We start from the raw sequence: 15,434 nt of genomic DNA on the forward strand, positions 1-15,434 counted from the left end.
TTGTGAATCCAGACTGGCACTTGCTTTTACACTGGGGTAACTGGGAGCAGAAGTTTGCCTGTATATGTGTTGTGCGTTGCTCAGAACACCACAGATAGTTAGCCCAGCCCCTGCCACAGGGAGCACGGGGAATTCATAACACACTAAAGCCAGTCACTGTAACCTCGTGATGAGCTGAATCAAGTCAGAGCAGTGCAGCCTGGGGGCAGGTCTGCCCCAGCCCCTGTGCATAGCACAGCCTGGGGGCAGGTCAGTGCCTTTCCCAAACAGTGGAGAAGGGCAGGCCACGACCAACGTTGCTGATGAGGTAGGAGATCAGCATTGCCAACCCCAAATGTTCAAAAATCCTGAGTCTGGCTCACCAGAAATCACACAAGTGGCTTTAAACTCATGAGATTGTGTAAAAATAAGAGATTTGGTGTTCTTTTTATTTGTCTTCTGCTTTTTGAGCCTTTAGGGTGCCCTGGGGTCACATTTGGAAGTTTTCTCCACAGCCACAAGGGTTAGAAACTTAATTTTTCTGTAAGAACGAAGGCTGAAGTCATCACACATCCCCCTGACTCCAGGAGCTGGGGCTTTACAGGAAACAATAATTATTTTGAGATTCCTGACAAAATCATGAGAGTTGGCAGCACTGGGATATTCACAGAACAGTGCTGGACTGCTGGGCGGAAAGTGTGGGGCTGGGGTGTTTCCCTCAGGGTGGAGATGGAAGGATTTGGGTGTACGTGAGCGGAGAGACCCTGGCTCCAGGGGCAGTGTGGAAGGAGGTGCAGGGAGAGGCCAGGCAGACACAAGGGCTGGCAGAGCATAGAGGGGGGTAGCCCAGAGATGTAGGTAGGAGCCTCTCTCCCAGCCATAACCATGTGGAGGTCACATGTTGTGCTTCCCCCTGCTCTCTCAGAAACACCACCAGCTGCGCATCAAGATCCTCGGAGACTGCTATTACTGTATCTGTGGGCTGCCGGACTACCGCGAGGACCACGCCGCCTGCTCCATCATGATGGGCCTGGCCATGGTGGAAGCCATATCGTAAGCGCCACTCCCTTCGTCCCTTACTCTTTGTTCTCGAGATAGATAAGCACTTCCCCGGCCCCGTCGCTTCCCTGTAAACGAGCAGCGCTCGCTGGGCTCCTTTAGCCTGTTCTGCATCATGACGTCGGGTCCACCCATCACGCCTCTTCCCTCCCCATGGCCAGTGATGTCTGTTATCGGTGCTCTGGGCCGATGGCACCTTTGTCCCGTTGTGACTTTGGGAGTGCGTGCTTGTGTGTGTTTAGATGTGCAGCCTTCATTTTGTGCCAACAAAGTTGGCTGTATGTGATTTCCCTGTTGTGTTTTTTAAAGGATTGAAGAAGGGGGCGGGGGGAAACAAGACTGAATTAAAAAAAAAGTCCCCTTGCTTTAGTGTTGTGGGGTTGTACAAGTGTGCAGCACCCTAGGGTTTGAATTTGAGTGTGCACGTACACACAAAAACTAGCGGTAGCATATACAGAGCTGTGGTAACTACAAGATGGGATTTTTAGGGGAAGAGATGGGATTTTCAAAGGGTTTGTCCACCTAAATCTTCTAAGTGCCTTTGAAAATCCCAGCCTAGGTACTTCAGGACTCCCTAACCAGTGATTAGGGCACTAGCCTTGGATTTTGGAGATCTGAGTTCAAGTCTTTGCTCTGCCACAGCTGCCCTGTATGACCTAGGGCAAGTCACTTACCCTTTCCTGTGCCTCAGTTTTCCATCTGTGTGGTGGGGTTCATAGCCAGGCCTTGCCTTACTAGGGTATTTGGAGGATAAATACATTGAAAATTGCTAACTGCCCAGACAGGATGGGGCCAGATATATACCTAATGTGGAAAAAGTGGTATTTTTACCCCTGACCTATAACTGAAAAACATCTGAAGAGATTTTTTGCCCCAAAATTCACCTTTGAGCTGAGAGCAGGGATTGAAAATTTCAGCCAAAAGAGAGATTTATTGAAAGCTTTGAACAAGGGTTAGTTGTGGGAGCTATAATGAAAGCTGGCTTGCAACTTCAGCTGCAGGAATGAGGATCCCTAGGGGCATGTGGCCTGTTGGTTAGAGCAGAGATCTACGCGTCAGGAGTGCTGGGTTCTGGTCCGGACTCTCCTGCTAACTGACTGTATGACACTGGGGAAGTGCCTGTCTGTAAAATGGGATTAATGAGAGGTAACATGTTCAAAGGCATCTGAAGTGAGTTAGGACGTTCCTTTGACGTTCAAGTCATGTGGGTGTTTTTGACCAGGTTGCCTGATACCCACCACGTGAGGAAGGTGGGTTGTGAGGGTTAGTTCACTAATGTGCATAAAGCACTTTGAGATCCTTGGGCAAAGCGTACGCAGGAAGGACAAACTGTCGTTAGAGCTTTCATGCTGCAAAAGCAGTAGGGCCGTATTTGCAGCTGGAGCAAACTGGTGGAACTCCACGGGCTTCACAGGAGGTCTGTGACTTTACACCAGAGGAAGATCTGGCCCCAAGCGTGTCTGCACAGGAATGTGTCAGCAGGGGCCGGACTCCGCTAGACCAGCATCAACCCAGAGTAACTCCCGTGTCTTTGGTGGGGCCTCTCCCGGTTGGATCTGTCCCAGTATCTCTGAATGCTGCTGAATGCCCTGCCAGGGTGTGGGGGTGAGGCTCAGCTGGGGGACTTAGCTGCTGAGACGTGGATCCAGCGACCTCTCTGTGTGACCCCTGCTCTCCCTCTCCCAAAGCTACGTGCGAGAGAAGACCAAAACGGACGTGGACATGCGGGTGGGGGTCCACAGCGGCACAGTGCTGGGTGGCGTGCTGGGCCAGAAGCGCTGGCAGTATGATGTGTGGTCCACAGATGTCACGGTGGCTAACAAGATGGAGGCCGGTGGCATCCCTGGGTGAGTGTCTCCAGGTGGACGGACAGCCCAGGCTGAGCCTTAGCAGGGGGGTGGGGAAGCCTGCAGCGGCTAGACAGCATCAGGGCCAAAGGGGTGTCGGTCCATCTCCGTCCACTAGCCCTGCCATTCACCTTAAACATGTCCTGTGTCTCCACTGTTCCAGCCCTGTGATGTGGCTTGTTTTGGGGTCCCTCTGGCTAACCTCGCTGGCGGAGTGCACAGCACTCTGTGTCCTCAGCCTCCAGCTGAGGTGATGTCAGTGCCGGTTCTCACCCAGTGCTTCACCGACGGCGGGCAAGAGCGTGAAACCCCATGAGTAAGGCTACGTTTTAGTCATGGGTATTTTTAGTAAAAGTCATGAACAGGTCACAGGCCGTGAACAAAAATTCACGGCCCGTGACCTTTACTATATATCCATTCACGGCCCGTGACCTGTCCCTGACTTTTACTATATATCCCTAACTAACACTTGGGCCAGGGGGCCGCGGGTGCTCTGAGGGGGCAGTCTGCGGGTGCTGGGGGGGGGCGGTCTGGGACCCCCGCTGATGCTGTGGGGGAGGCGACGTGCGATCCGGGAGCCCTGCTGGTGCTGGAGGGGAAAGGGGGGGCGGCACACTGCCCGAGACCCCCACTGGTGTTGGGGGTGAGGGTTGGTGGGGCTGGAAGGCTCCCTACCTGTCTCTGACTGACATGTCCGTGCAGCTCCTAGGGGGAGGGGCAGCCATGGGGGCACCGGGCTGCTCCCACCACAAGCACCGGCTCTGCAGTTCCCTTTGGCCGGGAACTGCAGAGCCCCCTGGCCCCTCTGCCTAGGAGCTGCAGGGACATGCCGGTGGGAGCCAGGTAGCCCCCCTCCCCAGGTAAGCGCCGCCCTGCATCCCAACCCCCTGCCCCCTCCCACACACCCAAACTGCTGCTGCTGGCCCAGGGGCTGCCCACCTGAGCCAGCACTGGCCACTGCAGAAGTCACAGAGGTCACGGAAAGTCACGAAATCCGTGACTTCGGTGACTTCCGTGACAGACACACAGCCTTACCCATCAGGGCACCGTCTGTCTCAGACTCACTGCATTCCCCTCCCCTCAGTCTTTGTTAATAACAACACCTAATGCTGTGCAGAGATAGGACTTGGCCCTGCCTCCATTCAACCCCCAGATAACAAACCCATTGGCTGCACTGGGAGCAAGATCCTGGCCAAAAATAGCAGAATCCTGATCCTGTCAGCTCCTCCCAAGCAAGAGCCGTTTCTAGGATCTGGCCAGTATTTGTCCTCTTGGGTCCCACCCAGTCCCATCTGCCACCCAGTGCAGGATTGGTCCCCAGGGCACCTCAGTAGGGTTTTGTGCAGTCAAGTTTTACATGTCCCAAGTGACATTCTTCCCCCTTCTTTGCCTGGCCTTCCGGTGTGATCTGATGGAGGGGCCAGGAGCTGGCAGAGACAGAAAGGTGGAGCCCATCAAGAGGGCAGGCTCGGGGAATCAGGACACTTTCCAGAAATCCCAGCTTGCCTTGCCCCCAGCAGCCAGAAGTGGCCCTAATAACCTAGCCAGGCTCCCATGTGGTAAACATCCCAGGGCCACATTTGGAGCCAGATGAAGTCAATGGGCTTAAATTCTTATAGAGTATTTCCCGGAGCCCCCCAACATGCTATAGAAGCCCCAGAGGGGTGGGAAATATTTACCAGAGCTCCACTCCAGACAGCTCTGGTGGAATTCAAGCCCAGGGAGTCACACGTGCTGCGTTTGTTTCAAGGGCAGTCCCTGTGGGCTGGGGGGTGGCCCATGGTAACCGGCAGGGCCTGGAGGAGCAGGGAGGTCTCCGGAAGGACGGTGACCCTGGTTTGGAAGCATTTCCTCTGTGGCTGGGCACCCTGCAGGCCTAGCTAAATCCAAATACCGCACAGCACACCCGGTCTTGTCACCGCTAAGAAATGACAGCCTTGGGGCAAGGAGCAGCCAAGTGTAGCCAGCTGGAAAGCCACAAGGGTAACAAATCTGCTTTCTCCGGCTGGGGTCAGCAGCAGTGCCCTCGATCTGCCTGGGTGGAGATGCTGGGATTGATTATTAATAACAAGAATAGCCATTTAGAAGGAGCAACCGCTCTGTGGCACTGGGAAATCGTCGGAGACAGCCAGACGCCTTGGCAGGGATTCTGAGCAAACCTCAGCTTGGAACGCCCCCCACGTGGGCTCCAGATTTGGATTCCTTACCTGGCGACTCGAGCCAAATGGGGCCTTGTCGCAAGTAACTGGGGATGGTCCTGTGCAGAGGGTCCTGTGCAGAGGGATGTCGGATGCAGGGAGCGGGGGCTGACGTCGGCACCCTGTGGGCAAGGCGGGAGGTGTTCCATGCCCTGGCTCTTGCTGGCTGGCTGATTGCGCCCACCCACCCCAGGCGGGAGTTGGAAACAGCTTGTCAGCAGGCAGAGTGCTGTCTCCTTAGCAGGCCAGGCTGTTGTGAGCACACCAGCCCCTTGTTTCTGCCCCACTGCTGGGCTCCCAGATGGCTTCTGCTGCCCCTGCTCCCCACGGGTCAGGTCCCGGCTGCATCTGCCGCTATGCTTCCGCCTACCCCCCACCAAGACATGGGCCTTTGCTTTGCTCAGTCCATTCCCACCTTCCCCATGGAAACCAATCGCCGCTGGGACCCCGGGTTCTTTCTGGTAACGCAGTCCTGCCTCCTTCCCCAGTGGATGAAGGGGACGAGGGGCTTTGTGTGGATACCTCAATACCTTTGCAAGATGTTCTTCCTGAAACCTGCCTAGTTCTGCCCGGGCTGGCACGAAGGCAGCTGGGGCCTTACTGATGTCTTCTTCCCACCCGGCCCACAGGCGTGTGCATATCTCCCAGAGCACCATGGACTGCTTGAAAGGGGAGTTTGAGGTGGAGCCCGGTGAGGGGGGGTCAAGGTGCGAGTACCTGAAGGAGAAGGGGATCGTCACGTACCTCATTGTGGTGCCCAAGCAGCCCCTCAAGAACGGGATCAACGGAGTGGTGAGTGACCTTCCTCCTCCTCCAGCTCCTTTCATCTCCCCCGTTGGCACCTTCTGTTCCATGACCTGCCCTGGGCTCCGTTCTCCGGCTTGCGAAGCCCTGTCTCCGTCTCTGCCCTTCTCATGCAGGCCAAGAGGTGTGAATACTTGGCCCCATCCTCCTCTCTCCTGGCTCCCCATTCCTGTGAGCCTCTGGTTCTAAAACCTTCAGCGCTCCTGTCCCTTTCCTAAAGAGACTTAATCCATCTCTGCCATCCGTAACTTCTACTGCTCCTTAATAACCACCCTACGTCTTCCTCTGCTCCAGTCACTCTCGTCCCTCCAAGACACCCCCTCCGCCCCCGTTCCTGAGCCACCCTTCCTCTTTCCCATATTGGTAGCCTCATGGGTGAATTTCACCTTATGCAGCGAGGCCAGCATGAGGCCTGGGCAGCATGGCCAGGAAACAGAACGCCGCATCCCGAGTCGTTCCCCCTTGTTATAGCCCTCACTCCTGATGGCTGAATTCCCACCTGCTCCTTTGTGTTCTAGAAGCTGTCCCTGACGTCCTCCCATGGGAACTCCCCGCTGCTGATCAACACCAAGGAGTGTAACGGCAGCATCAACACCACCTGCACCACGCCCGACGAGGCCGAGGAGCTGGACACCAGGGTGAGAGCCGCCCTGGGGAGAGGGGAGGCTGGGGAGGGGTACTGGAGCCCAGCAGCAGGGGCTGCCCCCGGGCATTTAGAGCCGCAGCAGGCTCGAGGGTGACCAGACAGGGCGGGTACTTGTTACCCCTGGGGTCTGATCACCCTGTAGAATTCTGACACAAGGAGAAGGGGGACAAGCACGTGGGCCTTGTACTTCTCTGCCAGGCTATGAATGGAACTGGCCACGGTGACCCTCCCCGTATGGGGGAAGGGGTGGGGTTCTACTAAGAATGAGGGGCCAGGTCCTCAGCTGGTGGAAATGGGCTCGGCTGCACGGAAGTCGGTGGAGCAAGGCCCATTTACACCTGCTGGGGATCTGGCCCAGGCTGGCCAGTGGCGTTCAAGAGGAGATGGCCTGTTTCTCAGGTCGCACTTCTGGTTTTGTCAGCCAGTAACCCCGGGGGTTTGCCTTCGTCTGACTCTCCCCCCCGCCCCCCTCCTCCCCCGCAGGTGGTGAACCCCTCCTTCCCCAACCCCCGGCGGCGCCTGCGCCTGCGAGACCTGGCCGAGAGAGTCGTCGACGCCTCGCAGAACGAGCAGGAGCTCAACAACCTGCTCAACGAAGCCCTGCTGGAGAGGGAGTCTGTGCAGGCGTGAGTGGTCCCAGCCCCTCCATGTCGGGGGGGCTCCCCAGTGCAGCCCGGCTACAGGGACCCAGTCCCAGCCCCTCCATGTCAGGGGAGGCTCCCCAGTGCAGCCCAGCTACAGGGACCCAGTCCCAGCCCCTCCATGTCAGGGGAGGCTCCCCAGTGCATCCCGGCTACAGGGACCCAGTCCCAGCCCCGCTGTGTCACCGGGGGCTCCCCAGTGCAGCCCGGCTACAGGGACCCAGTCCCAGCCCCTCCATCTCGGGGGGGCTCCCCAGTGCAGCCCGGCTACAGGGACCCAGTCCCAGCCCCTCCATGTCGGGGGGGCTCCCCAGTGCAGCCCGGCTACAGGGACCCAGTCCCAGCCCCCCTGGGTCACGGGGTGCTCCCCAGTGCAGCCCAGCTACAGGGACCCAGTCCCAGCCCCGCTGGGTCACCGGGGGCTCCCCAGTGCAGCCCAGCTACAGGGACCCAGTCCCAGCCCCACTGGGTCACCGGGGGCTCCCCAGTGCAGCCCAGCTACAGGGACCCAGTCCCAGCCCCCCTGGGTCACGGGGTGCTCCCCAGTGCAGCCCAGCTACAGGGACCCAGTCCCAGCCCCGCTGGGTCACCGGGGGCTCCCCAGTGCAGCCCAGCTACAGGGACCCAGTCCCAGCCCCACTGGGTCACCGGGGGCTCCCCAGTGCAGCCCAGCTACAGGGACCCAGTCCCAGCCCCTCCATGTCAGGGGAGGCTCCCCAGTGCAGCCCAGCTACAGGGACCCAGTCCCAGCCCCACTGGGTCACCGGGGGCTCCCCAGTGCAGCCCTGCTGGGACCTGCCCAGCCACCTCAAACCTGCCGTAGTGTCCTCCTCAGCCCAGAGACTAACTGAGCTGCAATGGATCTGCTCTCCTTTCACCGCTAATGGGGGTTACATGCACTGCGTATTAGCCAGCCCAGCGGTGCCCTGGGAACAAGGGCCGGGTACGGTGTGTGTCTCAAACAGCACCAGGATGCCATTGATTGAAGGTGCTGTTCCCCTACCTCCCCCTGTGGGGGCTGTACCCTTTGCCCCCAGATACCCTGTCCTCTCCCTCAAATCCTCTTCCTCTCTCCAGGATGCCACAGGGATCCTCTTCCTCTCCCCTCTCCCCGGGATGCTCTTTCCCACGGCCCTCGTTTCTTCCCTCATGGTGATGGCAATGCCCTTGCAGCAGCCCCCCAGCAGAGTAAGGACCCTCCCTCTCCTTTTCCCCTTTGCCCACGACCTCCAGCATCTCACCAGGGTTCGCGGTGTCTCCGGCAGGCTGAAGGGGAAGTACACCTACCGCCTCTCCATGCGTTTCATCAACCCGGAGATGGAGACGCGCTACTCTGTGGAGAAGGAGAAGCAGAGCGGGGCCGCCTTCAGCTGCTCCTGCATGGTGCTCTTCTTCACCGCCCTGGTAGAGATCTTAATCGATCCCTGGTGAGCAGGTCGATCTGGGCAAGGAGCAGGGGCTGTGTCTGTGCAGCCCCTGGAACAACAGGGCTCTGCGCTGGGTTGGGGGCCTCTAGGGCTGGGAAGGATTACCCTGCCCCACCCCTCACCCTGGGCAGAACTGTAGAGTGGGCCAGGTGCATCACTTCCTACACATATTCCCCCAGAGGCCTGGTTGATTCCCCCTGGGCTGGACTTGTGTGTGGCTGTATTCACCTGAGGTGCCCTAGAAACCCAGGGAGGCCGGGGTGAGCAGGCCTGGCCCCCAGAAGGTGTGTTTGGCAGGGAGATGGAGCAAACACAGCCCAGGCAGTGGCAGTTAAAGCTTCCCCAGCACCATCCTGCCCTAGCTCCTCAGCTCTGACCTAGAGCGACCAGCTCTTGGGAGACACTGGGCTTTCTCTCCACGGCCTGCGGAGTCCTTGCCCTCTGGGCTGAGACTGCCAGCCAGGATGCTGACTGCAGGGGTAGCCTATATAACGTGAACCCCAGATCCTCAGGGACTGGGCTGAGACCTGCCCCAAACTCATTTCACAGAGGCCACTCTACAGCCCATCAAGCGACATCTGTCTTGAATGACTCTTGCCAGGCTGCAGCAGGGACCGTGGGTATGGAGAGTTCCCTGGGCCCTCAGCCCCCAGGTTTTCCTCTTTTCTCTCTGGCTGCTCTTGGGCTCTCCCAGGAGCAGCACCTGTTCTGAGAGCAGCTGCCAGGGGATGTCGAGCCGGCCAGTGGGGCGGTTTGCCGGGCGAGAGCCGCCGGCTGTGAGAGCAGAGCCTCTGAGTGAAGCCTTAGCCACCCTGCTCAGAGCACAAAGCACTGCAGCTTGTCCTCACTACGTCCTATTAACGATCGCCTCTGCCCGCACTCCTGGGGAAGGGCAATCAAATAATGAATCGACGGGACCAAGTGACCGTGCAGTGCCAGCCTCTCTCCCTATCTGATTGTGGGCAGGTTGCCATGGGCATGCCCGGTGAGAACATGCATTTGCCATGCTGCTCCAGGGCTGGTACCCTGCCTCAAGCCTCGCAGGAAAGTGACTGTGTGGCCCTAATGCTTAAATCGTTAGCTCTCCAGGGCGTATCTCCCTATGTGTTCGGAAAGCCCTGGGAGCTACATGGCTGTTGTACGCCATCAGTGTTACCTGTTATTTCTTGAAGGGGAATGGCAAGTGGGAATGGGGCAAAGCCCAGAAATTGGCACTGCTGTGAAAAACCCCTGGCTCTTCTGGCTTCACTAGAGCTCCCCTGAAGACCTTCTCTTTGGGACTGCAAGGTCCTTCCAGCAGGGGCTTTGTTTAGACATCTGTCCTGCACAGAACCACGCCCACTGTTGGTGCTTTGCAAATTCTTGTTGTCCACAGTGTTGCTACAGGGGGTGGGGATGCTGGAAAAGCCAGCCAGCTTTCACAGGAGTTAGAAGGATTTTTAGGAAGCTTAGTTAAAAAGTGTGTTGAAATAACATCCCCTCTTCTCCCCACACTCTCAGGGACTAATATGGGCCCTGTTCCTGTAGTATCCGAGCACTTCACAACCCTTCATGTAGTTATCCCTTCAGCAGCCCTGTTATCCCCATTGTACAGATGGGAAACTGAGGCACAGAAGGGTATGTGACTTGCCTATGATCACACCAAGTCTGTGGCTGAGCTGGGAATTAAACCCTTGTCTCCCAAGTCCCAGGCTAGCGCTTTGTCATCCTTTTGCTCTCATATATATTCCCCCTCAAGAGTTGGCCACAACACAGACCCTCTTCCACATCCGCTGGAGGAGTAGCCAATCTAGTTACTGGCTGCAAACAACATCCATTAGCTCCGTGTCTGCTTTGCCTTTTGAGAACATGGGCTTGGGAAGTGACCTGCAGCTTTCTCAGCCCCACGCTGGCTACGTTCTGTCCTCTGCTTGCGTTGCGCTGCCCGCTCTTCCTAGCCCTGCTGCAGGCTCTCTGCACTGTTCATGCTGGTGGTGCAGAACTGCGTGAAACGTACTCAGCAATCTAATGTTGCTGTGAAAAGCAGTGGAATCCTGTGTGAACCCATCGGGCTGTGTGGGTAGCACCGTCACTGGAATAACCTCCCACAGGGTTGTTTTTTGACTCTCTCTTTCTCTGCAGGCTGGTGGCCAATTATGTGACGTTTGTAACTGGAGAGATCCTGCTGCTCATCCTGACTCTCTGCTCTCTGGCCGCCATTTTCCCCAGGGTAAGAGACAGAGGACCTGCTCCTGAAAGGTGCTGAGCACCCGCGACTCCGAAGGAGTCAGTGGAAGCGGATGGAATCCGCCCTTCTCAACTGTGTGTCATAGGCCCCATATTGCTAATAGCTCATGGAGAGTCCCCTTTAGCTCTGGTCATAGAGGGAGGAACTTTTGCAGTAGGAGGGTCTGTCTCCACATGAGAACGGCCATAATGGGTCAGACCAAAGGTCCATCTAGCCCAGTATCCTGTCTTCTGACAGTGGCCAATGCCAGATGCTTCAGAAGGAATGAACAGAACAGGGAATCATCCAGTGACCCATCCCCTGTCACCCATTCCCAGCTTCTGGCAAACAGAGGCTAGAGACACCATCCCTGGCCATCCTGGCTAATATCCATTGAGGGACCTATCCTCCAATCCTTCATGTGCTGTGAAGTCCTTCGTGACCACGGATTTGTTGAAATGTTGTAAAGATCAGTTCTACAAAAGCAGAAACATACTGAAACATGTTGGTGTCCTTGAGTTACTAGTTCCTCCCCCTTGACCAGCTGTTTCTCTTTGGCCGAGTATCCATCACTACATCCAACAATGCTGTGTAGGTATCTTAGCTGGATGTTTCTCCTAAAGCGATCGGCGCTGAACCAGTGAACTATGTTACCACTGTAATGCTCATCATTCAGCTGTGGGGTCAACCCCCCCCCCCTGCTGCTGAGGTGAATGGCGCAGTTCATACCTCTGTTGTTTTGGGCTGTCTGCAGATTCAGGAAGGCAGCACTGCTCTGTGTTTGGTAGGGTTCCTTCACAGGGGTAATGGCGAGAAAGTTAATTGAAAGCTGAGATTGTGGGCCACCCAATTTCAGCCAGGGGCACACCCTTCATCCAGAAAACGTGGGGTTCTGGAGATACTTGATGACAATGTAGACTGCTCTCACCACGGTGTGATGGGGGGTTAACAATTAGGTCCACATCCTCAAAGGCATTTAGACCTCTAAGTCCCATTGAAATGAGTGTTGACAAAGCACTTTGGTGCCAGGTACTTACAAGGTGCCCATCATTGTAGCCTCTGGGACGAAGGGTTGAGATTCACGTCATTAAAAACCTCTTCTCTTCATAGGTATTTCCCAAAAAACTCGTAGCCTTTTCCACTTGGATCGACAGGACCCGGTGGGCCCGGAACACATGGGCCATGTCAGCCATCTTTATCCTCACCATGGCTGACATTGTGGATATGGTGAGAACCCTCTCCCCTCCCCCTGCCGCCATTTTCCCTGCCAACTCACACCAGCACGTGAGGTTGCTCCATTGGGTGCCTCGGAAGAAAAGTCTATTGACATCCAAAATCAAATGCATGAGTACAAAATGGGGAATACCTGGCTGGAGGGTTGTACGGCTGAAAAGGATCCGGGGTTATAGTGAGTCACAGATTGAATCTGAGTCAACAATGTGATGCAGTTGTGAAAAAGGCTAATATCATTTGGGTGTGTATTAACAGGAGTGTCGCCTGTAAGACAGGGGAGGTAATTGTTCCACTGTACTTCGCACTGGTGAGGCCTCAGCTGGGGAACTGTCACTTTAAGAAAGATGTGGATAAACTGGAGAGATGTGGATAAACTAATAACTAGAACAGTGCGTCTCAACCAGGGGTTCACGTACCCTAGGCATATGCAGAGATCTTCCAGGGGGTACATTAGCTCATCTAAATATTTGCCTTGTTTCACAATGGGCTACATAAAAAGCACTAACAAAGTCAGTAGAAACGAAAATTTCATGCAGACAATGACTCGTTTTGTACACAGCTGTATTTATATTCTAATTGATTTACTTATAATTATATGGTAAAAAGGAGACAGTAAACAATTTTGCAGTCACAGTGCCCTGTGACACTTTTGTCTTTTTATGTCTGACTTTGTAAGCAAGCTGTTTTTAACTGAGGTGAAACTTGGGGGTACACAAGACAAATCAGACTCCTGAAAGGGGGACAGTAGTCTAGAAAGGTTGAGAGCCATTGCTTTAGAAAACCTGATCTATGAAGAAAGGTTAAAAAAGCTGGGCATATTTTAAGAAAAAAAGGCTAACTGGGACCTGACAACAGTCGTCCACTGTTAAGGGCTGTTATAAAGAGGAGGTGATCAATTGCTCTCCGTGTCCACTGGCGGTAGGACAAGGAGGAATGGGTTTAACCTGCAGCAAAGGAGATTTAGGTGAGATATTAGGAAAACCTTTCTAACTAAGGCCAGTTACTCTCTGGAACAGGCTTCCAATGGAGATGTGGAATCCCCATCATCGAAGGTTTTAAGACCAGGTTGGAAAACCCCTGTCCGGGATGGTCCAGGTTTACTTGGTCCTGCCTCTGCGCAATGGGCTGGACTCGATGACTTGTTGAGCTCCCTTCCAGCCTGGGAGGCCCATTAGCACCACTGGGTCCTGCGCAGCCCTGGAGTATCTTCATGCCTGGTCTGGGTTTGGACCACGGTGCCTATTTATAAACCTCTCGGTGTGGGTGGCTGACCCCATCCTGCCTGCACTGTTCCTGTCCCTAGCCCATGCAGGCAGGGAGCTCAAAATGCTATTACTCAGTTTATACGTCCGTTCTGACCTTCCCGTTCCGGGTGCGCCAATAATTGTTCAGAGCACCATGCCCTGCAGGCCATTAAACAAAAGTAGCAAAGATCGACAGCAGCCAGACATCGTTAGCAGTGTTATTAATGGGTGAATCCCGAGGGCCTGATGCCGACAGCCCTTCCGCAGCCGTGTCACTCCACCCCCCGATTTACATGGCCGTGAGGACAATCAGACCCAGTGTTCGCATTTACACCAGCTGAAGTGATCCTAAACGTTCCAGTGCTAAAGCTAGGGGCCGACCTGAGTGGGACCATGCATCCTTCTCGCTAATTGGAAGCGGGGGCAGCCAGGGAGAGGATGAGTCCCAGCATGCAATGCTCTGGCTCCCTCCTAAGAGCCCAGCATCACTGTGTGATAGGGTCTCTCAGCAGCTCCATGGTCAATGGCGGGGCAGCCCAGACACCTACATTTAGCAGAGACCAGGTGCAGCCCGGGGCTCCTGGCAGGTTGCCAAGAGGGCCAGAGCATGGGTACCTCTGGCACAACCAGATCATACTTTACAGCAGCAACCTCAGCCGTCCTAAAGGGAGGAAACGGGACTTTCCAAGGGCTACAGATTCTTCATAAGGGCCCAAGTTCCCATCTAGACACAAGCTCCAATTCTTCCTTCCTGACCCCATCCCACTGCCCTGCAGCTGCCTATCAGCTTATGCCCTGAAGCATGAGGTTTGATCCTCCTCTGGCCATTACCTTATCTTTCCAAGGTCCATATGTGATCAATGGTGATAACAGTACCCAGCTGTGTGCAGGGGTGACAACGGGTGGGTTTCTGCCTGGGGAAGGCTCTGTCGTGTTTGGCTAGGTTTCCTATAGCACCTGGCCATCTGTGCGGCACGGACAGTCCCTGTTGTGTTTGGGCTCCATTACTGAATTAAACATGGTAACCAGCAGTGGAGCCTTTCACCCCTGAGTCGCTGGTTCAAAGCGAGCCCAGATCAGTGAAAACCACAAGCCCTCAGCCTCGGAGAGCTGCGTGAAAGCCTGGAGAAGTGGGAGTCCAGTGCGTGGTGGCCCAGGTAGCCACATCACAAGGAAAGCCACCTCCTCTGGAACTAACGTGCTGACAAGGCCTGCATGGCCCATGCAGCTCAGCTGCCCTCTCTGACCTCTCCAGCCCAGGGTCTGAGGCAAGGCAGAGTGGGCCGCTGCCGGCAGGGAGCACTAAACGCCATTACTCAGTTTACACTCAGGGCACTGACTTTGAGGAGACCTGGGACTTCAGGCTTGGGCCACTCCGATCCAGTCCGGCCATTGGTACGTAACAGCCTGCAGCCCCTCACCCATCTCTCTGCCGCCCTCACAGCTCAGCTGCCTGCAGTTCTACTCCAGTACCAGCAACAGCACCGCGGGGACCCTGCTGGCGGGGGGCTGCGTGGAGGACCCCAAGTATTACAGCTTCATTGCCGTGCTGGCCCTCATCGCCAGCATCATGCTGGTGCAGGTCAGCCACATGGTCAAGCTCACCCTGATGGTCATGATCACCGGGGCCGTGGGTGTGGTCAACATCTATGCCTGGCAGCAGATCTTCGACGAGTACGATAAGGAACGCTTCCAGGAGAACGTGTAAGGGCATTGGGGAGGGGAGTGGCTGTAACCCTTGGGTGCTCCCAGCTGGTCCAAAGGCAGCTGTTCTCAGCTGATGGCTGAACGGGACAAGAACTCCTTTCATCAAGTGGCTGTTTGGGTTGTCCCTGTCAGGCCTCTCATGGAGCTGACCCTGCATCCTTCCAGCAGGGGCTAGCGGGACAAGGGAAAGCCCCTTGAAGGTCTTCAAAGCCCTCGTGATCGCTGGGTGCCGGCCTGGGTGTAAGGATATGCTGGCTGCCATGGAATGGGAGGCAACCCAGCCATGGTGGGATGAACATGGCTCATTCATCTCTCCTTCGGCAGGTCCGCCCTGGTTCCCTCCAAGTACTCCATGACAGTGATGGTCTTCATCATGATGCTCAGCTTCTACTACTTCTCTCGCCATGTGAGTGATCTGTCCAGCTCCCCTTCCTTTTCCATCC

The 15,434-nt window shown here is 55.8% G+C and overlaps 1 protein-coding gene across 3 annotated transcripts in view; it reads left to right on the forward strand.

Annotated features, from left to right (window-relative positions):
- The window catches only part of ADCY3 (adenylate cyclase 3), a 93,947-nt gene that overhangs the window by 70,057 nt on the left and 8,456 nt on the right, over nt 1-15,434 (forward strand). For 2 of the 3 annotated variants that reach the window (XM_073335571.1, XM_073335573.1), the window contains exons 5-14: nt 905-1,032; nt 2,727-2,885; nt 5,713-5,875; nt 6,406-6,525; nt 7,017-7,159; nt 8,440-8,601; nt 10,723-10,810; nt 11,918-12,034; nt 14,729-14,988; nt 15,316-15,397. In XM_073335571.1, coding sequence (XP_073191672.1) covers nt 905-1,032; nt 2,727-2,885; nt 5,713-5,875; nt 6,406-6,525; nt 7,017-7,159; nt 8,440-8,601; nt 10,723-10,810; nt 11,918-12,034; nt 14,729-14,988; nt 15,316-15,397 — 1,422 coding nt within the window. The remainder of the gene's footprint in view (nt 1-904; nt 1,033-2,726; nt 2,886-5,712; nt 5,876-6,405; nt 6,526-7,016; nt 7,160-8,439; nt 8,602-10,722; nt 10,811-11,917; nt 12,035-14,728; nt 14,989-15,315; nt 15,398-15,434) is intronic. The other variant, XM_073335572.1, reaches the window with a different exon arrangement.

This window comes from Lepidochelys kempii, chromosome 3 (genome assembly GCF_965140265.1).
Source record: "Lepidochelys kempii isolate rLepKem1 chromosome 3, rLepKem1.hap2, whole genome shotgun sequence".
Taxonomy (NCBI): domain Eukaryota; kingdom Metazoa; phylum Chordata; order Testudines; family Cheloniidae; genus Lepidochelys; species Lepidochelys kempii.